The 13,193-nt window shown below is 43.1% G+C and overlaps 1 protein-coding gene across 4 annotated transcripts in view; it reads left to right on the forward strand.

Annotated features, from left to right (window-relative positions):
• Positions 1-698: 698 nt before the first annotated feature.
• The window catches only part of MST1R (macrophage stimulating 1 receptor), an 82,284-nt gene continuing 69,789 nt past the window's right edge, over positions 699-13,193 (forward strand). For 2 of the 4 annotated variants that reach the window (XM_042449662.1, XM_042449663.1), the window contains exons 1-2: positions 699-987; positions 4,012-5,324. In XM_042449662.1, coding sequence (XP_042305596.1) covers positions 4,122-5,324 — 1,203 coding nt within the window. In that variant the 5' untranslated portion in view covers positions 699-987; positions 4,012-4,121. The remainder of the gene's footprint in view (positions 988-4,011; positions 5,325-13,193) is intronic. The other 2 variants (XM_042449665.1, XM_042449664.1) reach the window with 1 other exon arrangement.

Raw genomic sequence — 13,193 nt, forward strand, 5'->3', positions numbered from 1 at the left:
GCCTTGGCCCCAGGGCGGGGGCGAGGAGGCCAGGGGCAGGGGGCTAGTGGGGCTGGGATGTCGGGAGACCGCCAAATGGAGGACCTTCAAGAGGGAGGGAGGTAACCAAAGAAAAGCTCCAAACACTCCTAGTAGAAACAGACATTCACACGCCTTAGGCATGCTCAAAAAAGAGGACATTTTGGGAATCCCTCCTGGACAGGAGTGGAAAGGTAGGACAGGCCCTGGAAAAGGAGGAGAGAGGGTGAAGAGGTGATATGACAGCCCAGTTTAAGTATTTGAAAGGGTGTCACACTGAGGAGGGAGCAGGCTTGTTTTCTGCTGCTCCAGAGACTAGGACCCGGAGCAATGGATGGAAGCTCCAGGAAAGGAGATTCCACCTCAACATTCGGAGGAACTTCCATCCTGACAGTCAGGGCTGTTGGACAGTGGAAGAGTGGTGGAGGCTCCCTCCTTAGCGGTCTTTAAACAGAGGCTGGAGGGCCATGTGTGTGTGTGTGGGGGGGGTGCTTTGACTGGGAGTTCCTGCATGGCAGCATGGGACTGGACTGGGGGGTCCTAGCCAGCCAGCTGTTCCTCCAGCTGCGGGGCGGCCAGGCAGAGAAGGGAGGAGGAGGAGGCGAGGCTGCCTGGTCCCCTCCCTCCCGGCTCTGTCCCCGCCCGCTCCCCTCCTGCTGCTGCTGCTCCTCCTTCCCTGGGAGCCTCCTGGGCAGCAGCAGCAGGTGGGGAAGCAGCAGCAGCAGCAGTCCCTGGGTCTGGGCCACGAGGGCTGCGGACTAGGGCTGAATCCAGGAGCCCAAAAGGAAGGGAGCCAGGCAGCAGCAGGAGGCGCCCTCCCCCTTGGCATCCTTCCTTCCTCGGTTTCTTCGAGCCACACTCTCTCAGCCTCAGGGGATGGCCGTGGCAAAGCCCCTCTGAAGAAAGATGCCAAGGGAGCATGCCAAGGCACACAGCGACAAGAACAAGCTCCAAACCTGCCGAAGGGAGGTGAGGATGGGTTGCTAATGGGGGGGGGGGGGTTGTCGAGGTTGGCCCCTCTTGCCCTGGGCTGTGTCCACACTGGAGAGATAATCCGGTTTGGCACCGCTTTAGCTATTTTCTGGCTGAAGGCTATGGAATTCTGGGAGTTGGAGTTTGTTGTGGGGCCAGAATTCCATAGCAAAGAGCCAGACAAAGCGTTAAAGTGGGGCCAAACCGGGTTATTTCTCCAGTGTTGACATAGCTGTAACCACTATGCCACAGTGGCTCTAAATGTAATGCATCGCAAGGTCAGGGAGAGAAGCCTCTTTTGGCACAGTGTCCTTCAGAAAGCATTTAAAAACAACAACTTTTGTCTCCTGACTTCCTGGAATTCTGTGCGCTCTAGACTTTAGGCTGCTGGTGTCCATCTAGTTGTGCTGCTGTTTTGCTGGATCTGTGATTTTTAAGGGGATAAAATGATTTCACAGGAGCCCCCTTGAACCTTCAAAGGTGAAAGGGGAGGCAGAAATGTTCCAACGAAGAAAGTGTAGCGTGTGCTACGCAGGTAGTCTAGCAAAGGGACAACTTGGACTGGCTGTGGTTTCCCAACTGGCACACATCCCTGGGTAAATCTGGATGTATTGTTATGTAGTGTGCAAAGCAAACCCTCCTTTCATTCCTTATGACTTTTCAGTTGTGTACTGGAGAAACTCAGTGGGTGATTTCAGTCACAGGCCTATACTTACTAAATTGAGATTCAGTTCTACAGTATTACTTGGCACATCTTAGTGAATATGCATAAAGACCCTTGTACTTACCGTATATACTCAGCTATAAATTGACCAAATTTATAAGTCGAGGGCAAGTTTTGGGGCCAAAATTACGGATTTTGATATGACCCGTGGAAATGTCAAGGGTAAAACTTAGGGGCATGTTACAAAGAATCTAATGATACAAAACAAAATACTGTCAAAGAGCCTACAAAATCCCAGCCAACCTAACTCTGTGCCTACTCCTAAGGCTGTATGGATGAGAGAGTAAGTAAAGGCAAGCTTCCAGGACAGATTATACTCTTGCCTTTCACCATGGTTCCTTCTTTTAAATAAGAGTTAAAATACATTGCTTGACCTGTGATAAGTCAACTCAGGTTTTTTGGGGTCATTTTTTTTGACCTACATTTCTAGACTTATACATGAGTATATACAGTAAATTAGATGAGACTTATTTATTCAGTTGAATATGCTTAAGCGATTCTCATTGATTCACTGGATCTACACTAGTTAAGATTAACAACGAGATTTCGACCTTGGAGCTAATGTAAATCCACTTCTAGGGTGAGCCGGCACTTTTATAGAAATCTGGGTGTTCCATTTTTACCTGCCAGACACACCCAGAAAGACGCATTTACACAGGAGTCTTTTCCGCATGCATACAAATGTACATTGTCATAAGTGATAACTAAGAATTGCTGTTTGGCCAATTACTTATAATGTATGTATCATTTGTTAATTCAAAACAGAAAGTGTAAGAGAGGTGATTTAAAATTGGCTTGCATTCTAAGTAATATAGGTCTAAAATTCCAGTTATAGACATGGGAAGCAATACTTTTGAAACTGGTTACATTTCGGACAGCTCCCACTCTCTGATTTATTCATAACATTTTTAGGGAGAAGGAGAGTGTTTGTTTTATTTTAATTTTCATGAGGCTTTCACTATGATGTGGGCTATGAAATGTATTGTGTCTCTAAATACCACTTACTCCTAAACTATCTGTTGATAGCTTCCTCTCATGTCTACGCATATACATGCAGTGCATAAGATTTCACATTGGTATGGGACAGAAAACATGAGCTTCTGATTACGTGATTTAGCAGCAATAGAAATGTTGTTTAGGAGAGGCCAACTAGAGAAGGCTGTAGTAAAATCTCTGAAATAAAGTGTTATTGTTTTGGGAGGGTGAGGACAAAACGGCATCCTTGGTGTACTCTCCAAAGCTGTTGTTTGTAAGGTAATCTTTGGGAGATGTGCAGTTCCTTTCTGTTTGCATAGTTAAATTAGAGAAATGTCAGCAATGAAATTATTCCCAAGTTCAAAAAATATTTATTTATTTTTTTTCCAGTTACAAGCTGACCTGATTTTTGATTTTGTCCAATTTGCAATCATTCACTAAAACGGAATAAGAATTAACAGGATAGATGCAAAACAAAATTATAAGACATCACACTCTATCTTGCACACCTTTCTGCCTGAATCCTGCCCATAGTTCTTTCTCTGTGTGTTATTTAGAGCATTGATTACTCACAGCAACAGACTTATAGAGGCTATTATTGCAAGGGACCTGGGCAGTTCATCGATTGCTTAGACAAAGAAAATCTCATCCTTTGTCCAATGAATGCAAGTAACTTGTACTTTTTGTTTTATTTTTTCTATTTGCTAAAGTCCAAATTGCTAGTGTCAGTGGAATGACATTGGGTATTCTGAACAATGAGGCTTCCCTCCCCCCTTTCCAGTGTAGTGTTTTAGCAGCAGCCCAGAAGCAGAAACTGATCCGTATCTGTATCAGGGCTTGGAATTTTTTGACCCTTCAGATATTTTTGAATGCAAGTCCCAGAAGCCCCATACAACACAGCCAATGGTGAGGAATATTGGGAGTTGTAAATGAACAACATCTGGAGAGCTGCACAAAACACTCTGAGCTATAGGCTGGTACAGTATGAAGGTTGCAGTTCTCTTTTGTGGACCATGTAGGGGTATTCTTCCAAAATCAACAGTGCTACTAACTGTATGTGTTCAGTTGCAGACACTGTGTGATAACTTAAATCCACATAGATAATGCACAAGTGTGATAAATCTTTCAAATGCTGTATGAGATTTAAAAAGAACCTCCATGTAGAAAGGTCTTTGGAACTGAATCCTTCACATAAGGAAGTATCATCTTTTTAATTAAAACATGCATCTATTCTACCAATTGTTCAGCAGTGTTAAAATGTAGGTATCACTCTTAAAAACATTGCTGCAATATTACTCATTTGTGTTTTCTGTCTTTTTCAGCTCTAATGCAATGAGAACCTATACCAGATGGAGTGCAGATCCGCACAGAACTGAAGAACTGAGGTAGCGGCTGATATCTGGGATTCTGTATTATTATTCCCTCCTTTATTATGGATATCTCATTTTTGTTTAGCCTCATGTTGGGGCTGCTGCCCATAAGAATCAATGGGAACACTTGGCAATGCCCACATATTTCCTATAACCAGACTAGTAATTATTCAGTGAAATACAATATCCCTACATTCATAGCAGAGAGCTCTATCCAGAACATAGTAAGCCATGAGCCTGCTAATGCTATCTTTGTTGCAGTTCGGAACAAGATCTACATATTGAATTCAGAGCTAAAAATCCTCTCCAGTATAGTGACTGGACCCTGGGGCAGTGCCAATTGTACAATCTGTGCCCTGTGCCCAGTGAAGGGACCAATGGATTTTGAAGAAACAGATAACAAAGTGTTGGTGATGGATCCTTCTGAACCCTGGCTTTATAGCTGTGGGAGTTCTCAACATGGAATCTGTTTCCTGCATGAAATTGAAATAGTGGACAATGTTGCTTCAGTTACAAAAACCTCATGCTTGTATTCAGCTCAGCTTAACAAACCTTCTAAGTGTCCGGATTGTGTGGCCAGTCCCTTAGGCACTAGAGTTGTAGTTATTGACCAGTCTGCTTCATACTTTTACATTGCATCTTCTATCAACAGGAGCACCGCAGAAACATATAGTCCCAAATCAGTGTCTATACGGAGACTGAAAAGTACACTGGATGGGTTTTACCATTCTTTCCATTCCTTAACTGTGCTACCTGAGTATCAAGACCCATATCCCATTGACTATGTGTATTCCTTTAACAATGAGGACTATGTATATTTCCTAACAGTCCAAAGAGAAAGTCTCAGCTCCAGGTTGTACCACACTAGGATAGCACGGCTCAGCACTAAAGAGAGTGAAGTACGCATGTACCGTGAACTGAACTTGGAGTGCCGTTTTGGGCACAAGCGAAAGAGGAGCCTAGTAGTGAACCCCAGGGAAGTGGCCTTTAATGTCTTGCAGGCAGCTCATGCTACCCAACCTGGCTCAAAACTGGCCGAAGAGCTTACTCTGAGTGTCAGAGAACTGGTTCTCTTTGGTGTGTTTGCTGAAAGCCAGGCAGAAAGCAAGGTGCCCCAAAAGAACTCTGCAGTTTGTGCTTTTCCTGTGAGCAAGATCAATGAAGCTATTGATAATGGAATGACAAAATGCTGCAGCTCAAGTTTCCATGACGAGATTTTTCGAGGTCTATCATTTTACCAGGATACGGAGTATTGTCCACATAATGTAAGTCCCCAAAGTAACACTTTCTGTTGTTTTGTGTTGTGTTGATGGGTACACTTGTGCATAATAACTTCAGAGTTTCTGCCTAGTATTGCTTGATGTAGTTGTTATTAATCCCTTATACACATGCTTTAATCTGCTAAATGTTTATAGGATTTATTCATCTTTATCACAAAATAGTTCATTTTAAAAATGGGAAATTAACTGTGTACCAAGATCAGAATAGCATTGTTACAGGTCATTTGTACCAGAAGACTCTACAAGTGGAAGCTGGTAATAGAAAGAGACTACATATGCATTAGATGCACAGCCCAGCATTTCAGGAGCTAATCCAGGGTGGCTTCAGACTTTGTGAACTGTCAGTCAGAATATTTGTCAGTTTAGGGAATTTAAAAAGTACAAACCCACTGGGTGATCATGAATTAGGAACACCCTCTCAACCTCAAAAGAAGACAATGGCAAATCCCCTCTGAACAAATGTTTCCAAGAAAACTCTAATATAGGGTCTTCAGAAATTATGTGCCTTTCAAGTCGCATAAAAACAACAAAACCGAATGCATTCTGTTTTCTTAATGAGAGTTTTTTGTTAGTGGCTGTATTTATTGGTTCAGATTTTTCAGTATATCCAGGTTTTCAAAAAAATTGTTGTTGTATGCCTTCAAGTCAATTCTCATTTACAGCAACCCTAAGGCAAATGTATCATGGGTTTTCTTGGCAAGATTTGTTCAGAGGAGGTTTGTCATTGCTTTCTCCTGAGACTGAGAGCATGTGACTTGCCCAAGGTCACCCAGTGGGTTCCATGGCTGAACAGGATTCAAAACGGTCTCCAGAGTCATAGTCCAGCATTAAAATCACTACACCACACTGTCTGTGTTTCAAAGAGTTACCCTCACAAAAGTTTATCAATAAAGCACACATAAACATTTTAAAAACAGCACTGCCAGAATGGAGGTAGTTAAAGAAAACAGACTGTTGAGAGTTGAACAAAACTGGGAAGACCAAGGATACACCCATTGAACTTTGAGGATCATTCAACTCAGTAATTACCTTTAGCAGCCTACTTCATAGGGCTGTTGTAAGGATAAACATGGGATGGAGCACAATATGTGCTGCTTCAAGCTCCTTAGAGGAAAGTCAAGATATAAATATCATAAATAATATCATAGCCTTCAGCCAGAAATTAGCAATCTGGTGTGGGAATGGCTAGCATGAACAAGTACATTCTATAAAGCATTCTTAAAGATCTGAACAAAGATATATGGCACAAAGTAGCAAGAAAGGAATTTCTTAATTGAAGACGCTTACTGAATGCTGGCAAAGAATTTTATCATACCACATTTGTAAAGCTGGGCTTTATTGGCAAAAGATTATTAATCCAATATGGGTGTACCTTGCAACAAGCGTAGGGCACAGCAGGAAATCACTAGTGGTGGCTGGGATCCAGGTCCACACCCATTTGGAGGTGTAGGCGGTTGGAAGATCAAATCTGTCTCTGCCTTGCAAAATCTTTCTGCTGGGATGGGCTGGAAATGTGCTACTGGTGTGTGTTCTTTGGACAGAACAGAGGTCTGGGAGTTGAATTCAAAAAGCAACAGTCTTGGGGGGGGGGGTCTACCAAAAGCAAAAATAGTTAGGCTGATCATAAGAAAAATTCCAAAATCCATGTTAACATAATACCCTTGGCTGGCATAATAAAAGTTGTTACACACCTATGTGGATTTTGTTCTTAGGGTTATAGTGTTGTTCCTCAGTGCTGCTGTACGTGTGCACTTGCTTATTTTGTTACTAGATATCTGGAGGGGAATCTAGAAGCGGCAGTCCTAATGTACATGCAGAATGGTTCAGATGATACTCTTGTTCCCTTCTCTTTTGTTCTGAAGTTCTTCTGCATGTGCAAATAGTACTGTGTTAGAACTGGGATCTCTGGAATACTGGCCAAATTTGTATCCTTTGCCTCCTAAAGTCCAATTTTCAATTGGTAAAATCTGCAAGGACGGCCTGGTTTACATGATATGTTGATTGAGATAGGTGTCTCCACACTGCACAATTATAACAGTTTGATACAACTTTAACTGCCATGGCTCCATCCTATAGTATCCTAGGATTTGTAGTTTTGAAGAATTTAGAATTCAGTGCCAGAGAGATATAATACTATAATTTAGGAGAGTTCACTAGAAAACTTTAAGTACCTTTCCAAACTGCAAATCCCAGGATTCTGTTGGACATAATCATGGCATCTGAAACGGTAATAAATGGCTATAATTTTACAGTTTAATTGTGCATTATCCTCATAAAAGAATAAAGTAGTCAGTTAACATCTGAACTGAACCAGAAACTAAAATTAGGATTATTTTTTAAATTTTTTAAATAGTTTGTGGCTTCATTGTTGCAAATAAACTTTTATAGTTTGGAATTTTATTTTAGTGCTTTCAGATAAAACCCATTAAAACAGTAACAGAAATAAATAAGCCTTTGAAAGTGAGTCCTGCTTCTCACACAGCAGGGGAATGAAAAAATGGACTTTTTAGCCAGGAATGGAATCTAGAAATCCAAATATTTAGAGGAGTTACATTCTGATGGCCAGATATTAGAAATATGCAGCTTTTATGAATGAAAGTAATAACTGAATTTGAATGTATGCAAGAGGTCTTAACCAGCTGTTTGCAGCTGCCTAGTCTTTCTAATCTTTAAGGCTGCAGCATTTCCCCCTTGAATTGTGTTAATAATATTCCTGTCATCTTTATTATACTTTAGTTGCTAATACTTTCAGTACATCATGTTCTCCTGGTGGCATGGAAACACAGAGCAGATTTAAGCATTGAAAATAAGTGTAACAGTGCTTCTTGGGCAGGGCTTCTTCAAAATTCATTGTTACTTGATGTAGATTACAAGATTTAAAAGTCTGTTTGAGAGATTGTGTCTTCTGACTACTGGAAAAGGTTCCCTGGATCTGATTTTGTGTTCCTCAGTTTGTGGGATGAAGATAGTTAGCTGAAGTTTATAACAACATTTGAAGTTTTAAACAACCCACATAAAAATTGTAGAAAAGAGGTAATGCATTTAACTAATCACTAATAAGCAATCCCATAATTTACATTAGAAGGGAGAATTAACTATTTAGTTTACATTAAATTGCTGTTTAAATTTAAGTTAAATAACTTCACTAGATGCCTTAGCAAAATGAAACTGAAAAATACCATCCATGATTATTGCAGTCATGCAGTGGGTCCTTGGTATCTGCTGGAGTTTGGTTCCAGGAGCTCTGTGGATACCAAAATCCATGGATGCTCAAGTCCCATTAAATAAAATGGCATAGTAAAATTGTGTCTCTTCTATAAAAAGGCAAAATGGCAAAATCAAGATTTACTTGAATCTGTGGATACAGAAGGCCAACTGTACTTATCCTCTTACTTTTTAAATGATTCCAAATGTATCACAGCAAAATTTCTAGGGTGAAGAGCTTCAAAGTTGAATTTCCTGGAACAGACATGGATCCTCTATGTTATGTCTGATGCAGAAAACAGGAAGACTAAGAGCCTGTACAGACTTGCAGATAGTGCTGGCCGGTGGGTGGAGTCAGGGCTCAGCATCCTGACACTGAATGCCCTAACTCCACCTCCAGGGCATCATGATGCTGCACGTTGCTGCAGATGGCGTGTGGCGTCATGGCGCCTCTCCAGCGCTGCATCCACATGATGCAGCACCAAAGGGGCGTCATAAAGCCGCACCACTGTAGCTATGGAGCCCTTTGGAGGGCACCAAAAAAGCCGCTTTTTGTGGCTCCTTTTTGCACTCTCCAGAGGTCGGATCGGGGCCGCGGCGTGAGGTTGCTGCGGCCTTGATCTGTAAGGGGCAGCTGCATGCCACCCCTTAGGGGCAATCTGCATAGCCCCTAACTCTTCCAAGCTGCCCTTTGTTGTTGTGGTTAACTTCCCTCAAAGTTGGCTTTGACTCATGGCACCACCATGAATAAGACACCTTCAAGGCCCCTTATTTTCAACTCATCTGTTCAGGTCCTGCAGGTTCAGGACAATAGCTGAGTTTAACCATCTGGCATTCGGTCTTCGTCTCTTTCTAATACCCTCCACCTTTTTTAGCGTTATTGTCTTTTCTAGTGAGTGATGCTTCTTCATGATGTAGCCAAAGTATGACAGCCTCAATTTAGTAATCTTGGGGGTCAAGCAAAGTGGCAGCCTGTAGTGGCCTCTGGCTACGCTAGCCCTCGTCGCTTCCCATTCAGCACATGACCGTGGTGACCAGATGCTGTGGTCCCGAGGCCAGCCACTGCTGTGGTCCTGAATGGGCTACCAGCAGCAAGCACTTTTTTGCACTCTTTTTGCGGCTGGCTTTGGGCTGCCTTTGGCTGCCACAGAGCAACTTCTGCCCAGTTAGGGGGCATGTGTCATCTGTACATCATGCCCCCAGATCAGCCTGAAGTTGGTGCTTTTGGCCTGTGTGTTTTGGACCTTGGTTGCCAGGGAGAGGTCAGGCTTGAGCTGTTCTAGTACCCATTTGTTATCTTTTTGGCTGTCCACGGGATCCTCAGCACTCTTCTCCAGCACCACAGCTGAAATGAGTTGATTTTCTTTCTATCGACTTTCTTTACTGTCCAGCTCTCAGATTCGTACATAGTGATGGGAATTACAGTGGCTTGGATGTTCCTAACTTTGGTGTTAGTTTACTATATTGGCACTTTTAAGATTTTGTCCAATTTTTTCATAGCTGTCCTTCCCACTCCTAGTTTTCTTCTGAGTTTTTACTGCAATCCCCGTTCTGATAAATTATTGATCCAAGGTATCAAAACTCTTTAACTATTTCAATTTCCACATAATCTACATTGAATTCTTGTAGTTCCTCCATGGTCCTCCTTTGTTTTCTTGATCTTCAGTAACAAATCTGCCTTAGCACTTTTCTTTAATCATTGTTTCAAGTCTTTGATGTTTTCTGCTAGTAGTATAGTGCTGTCTGCATATCTTGTTTTATTGTTTCTGTTCCTTCCCTCAATCTTCACTTCTCCTTCCTCTAAGTCTAGACCTGCTCTGTTTATATTTTCTGCAAACAGGTTGAATAGATAGGGTGATATATTACAGCCTTTTCTGACCATTCTTCTGATTGGGAACCATTCTGTTTCTTCATATTCTTTTCTGACAGTAGCCTCTTGTCCTGAGTACAGGTTGGTTCTCAGGATAACCAAGTGTAATGTTACACCCTTTACTGTAGTCTATAAAGCAAATGCTGATTTTCTTCTGGAATTTCCTGGTGCATTCCATTGTCCATCATATGTTTACAATGGCGGGGTACATACCTCCGCTTTGCGGCGCTCTGCCGCCGCCGCCAGTAGGTCCGCGGGGGAGCCGGAGCCTTCACACGGCCCGACTCCCGCGCGGACCGAAAAAGAAGCTCCAAAATGGAGCTTCTTTTTCCGTCGCGTTTGCGACGTAGCGAGGCGCCAGGGGCGCACTCGCCACGTCACAAGCGACGCGACGCGTACGGACGCTCAGCGTCCGATACGCAAAGATGGCGCTGGCCATGTAGAAGGGCCGGCGCCATCTTGTACGGACGGAGTCCGTACTAGGCCCAGGGGCGTCTATAAGAGACGCCCCTTTTTTAAAATGGGACGTCCTCCAGACGTCCCAAATGCCGGTGCAGAAAGCACCAATGTGATTCTTAATGCCTCTTCCTTTCCTGAACCCAACTTGCACCTCTGGAATTTTTCTCTCCGCATGTGGTAGGAGTCTCTGCTGTCCTTAGTTGCTTTAAAATGTTTTAACCTTGCATTTAATTCATGAAATCTGTTGGCTATTTAGCACTGTCTCTGTTTTAGGTAATGAATAACTTAATTCTTGAATTCTTGGATTCTAATTTTAGTTTTTAAAAAAATCTAATTAAGTTTCAAGGATGGTCAGAGATCTTTCTCATACTGACACACAAGAAGAGAATTGAGGTCACTGGAAAGTCGACTGTGAATAACTTACCTAGTAATTTGCAGATGAAATCACTTGTGTCTGCTCTGGCTGGCATGCTACAGTTAAGACAGGTATAGAGGATGTACCTTTGGTCTCTGCTTCTCAAGAGATAATAAATACTTCTAATTACAGTATGAGGAAATATAGAGGAGTCTTGGAGAAGTGAACACCACTGTGTATATGTATTAGACTCTTTCCCTTTCCAGCTTATTAAAGATCCAGAAGAAGACTAGCTAAATGAGTAGAAGGAGTGGTCAATGCTTCCCTAAAACAAGGCAGAGTTCAGTTGTGCTTAAAGGAGATAGTTACAAGGCCATTATAGAAAAAGCTCTTCCTGGATCCTCCCACGTTAGACAATTACCAGCCAGTTTCCATCATTCCATTTTGAGTGAGGTACTGGAATATATGGTTACTCCCCAGATCCACGTATTCCTGATAAGAATGATTATCAAGAACTATTTCAATCTGGTTTTTAGCCTGCCTATGTGATAGAGACAGTTTTGGTCACCTCAGTGGATGACATATGAGAGGAACTAGACAGGAGGAGTGTGTCCCTCTTGGTTCTGCTGGCCCTCTCAGCAGCTTTCAGTACCATCTACCATCATTCAAGTCCATCTTGCAAGGAAGGAACCTGAAGGTACTGCTTTATGACGACTCTGCTCCTTCCTGGAGGGCTGAACCCAGAAAGTGGTGTTATATAAAGCTCAATACGGCTTGGGTTTAGGTCAACTGAAGGACTGTATTAGCCTGTGTGTACCTGCACACGTCTAAAAATCTTCAGTGAAGACCTTTCTCTCTATTCTGTTGCTTTCACAGGTACTTCTGGTTGGAACAGAGGCCAAGCCTTCTTGATGACTGTTCCCAGATTGTCTTTCTATGGCCTATACAGATGGGTAGGCTATCATGGGTGTCCCTTGGTATCCTGCTTGTGTTTCTGACCTGGTTCTGTCCCTGGGCCAGCCATGATGGGTGCTGTTGTGCCATGGTGCCATGCCACCTGCTACCATGCCAAGAGAAGGCCCCTGCTGTAGCCTGTAAGGTTAAAAACAGGGCTGCACTCACATGGCCAGGCACCCCATTCCAACATCACAGGCTGTAGTAGGGGCCTTCAGATTGGATACAGCAGCAGCAGCTGGTAAGGGGTGCACAGGACCATGTGGCCTGCGGGCTATTGTAGCAGAGTCCACACAACACACACCCCGACTCCACCCCCAGGGCAGCGTGATGCTGTGTGCTGCACCACATGACAGGCGGCCTCACAGCGCTCCTCTGGCACTGCATCTATGGCGTCAGTGGCTATGGCGCCCTTTCCACAGTGCAGAATGGAGCTGCTTTTCTATATTAATTTTGCACCTCCTTTTTGCGCCACGGAAAGGCGAGATAGTGCGGTTGCTGCAGCCCCAGTCTGACGCAGAGAGAGGCGGCTGCAGGTTGCCCCTTAGGGGCCGTCTGGACAGCATCTGAGTCTACTTTCTCAGGTGCACTTTCTCATGCATCTGAGGAAGCAGACCAAGTCTACAAAAGCTTATGCTACAACTTTTGCTTATGTAGTCTCAAAGGTGCTACAAGATTCCTTTGCATACCAATATTCTAGACTAGCATGGCTTTGACTCTGGACTCTACCCCCATTTAAGTCTCAAGGTAACATATAAATAAATAAAACAATAAAAAGGATATGATATAAATAAAATAATTATAATAAAATAAGTTTACCCTTTTTGTTAGAACATTTCCAACTTAACTGATACAGTGGTGCCTCGGGTTACGAAATTAATTCGTAACGCGGCCGCTTTCGTAACCCGAAAAGCCTTCGTAAGCCGAATTGCCATAGGCGCTAATGGGGAAAAGCCGCGATTCCGTGCGAAAAAGCCGAAAAAAGCACCAAAAGTTTTTTCGGGTTACGAAA

The sequence above is a fragment of the Sceloporus undulatus genome, chromosome 2 (assembly GCF_019175285.1).
Source record: "Sceloporus undulatus isolate JIND9_A2432 ecotype Alabama chromosome 2, SceUnd_v1.1, whole genome shotgun sequence".
Lineage (NCBI taxonomy): Eukaryota > Metazoa > Chordata > Lepidosauria > Squamata > Phrynosomatidae > Sceloporus > Sceloporus undulatus.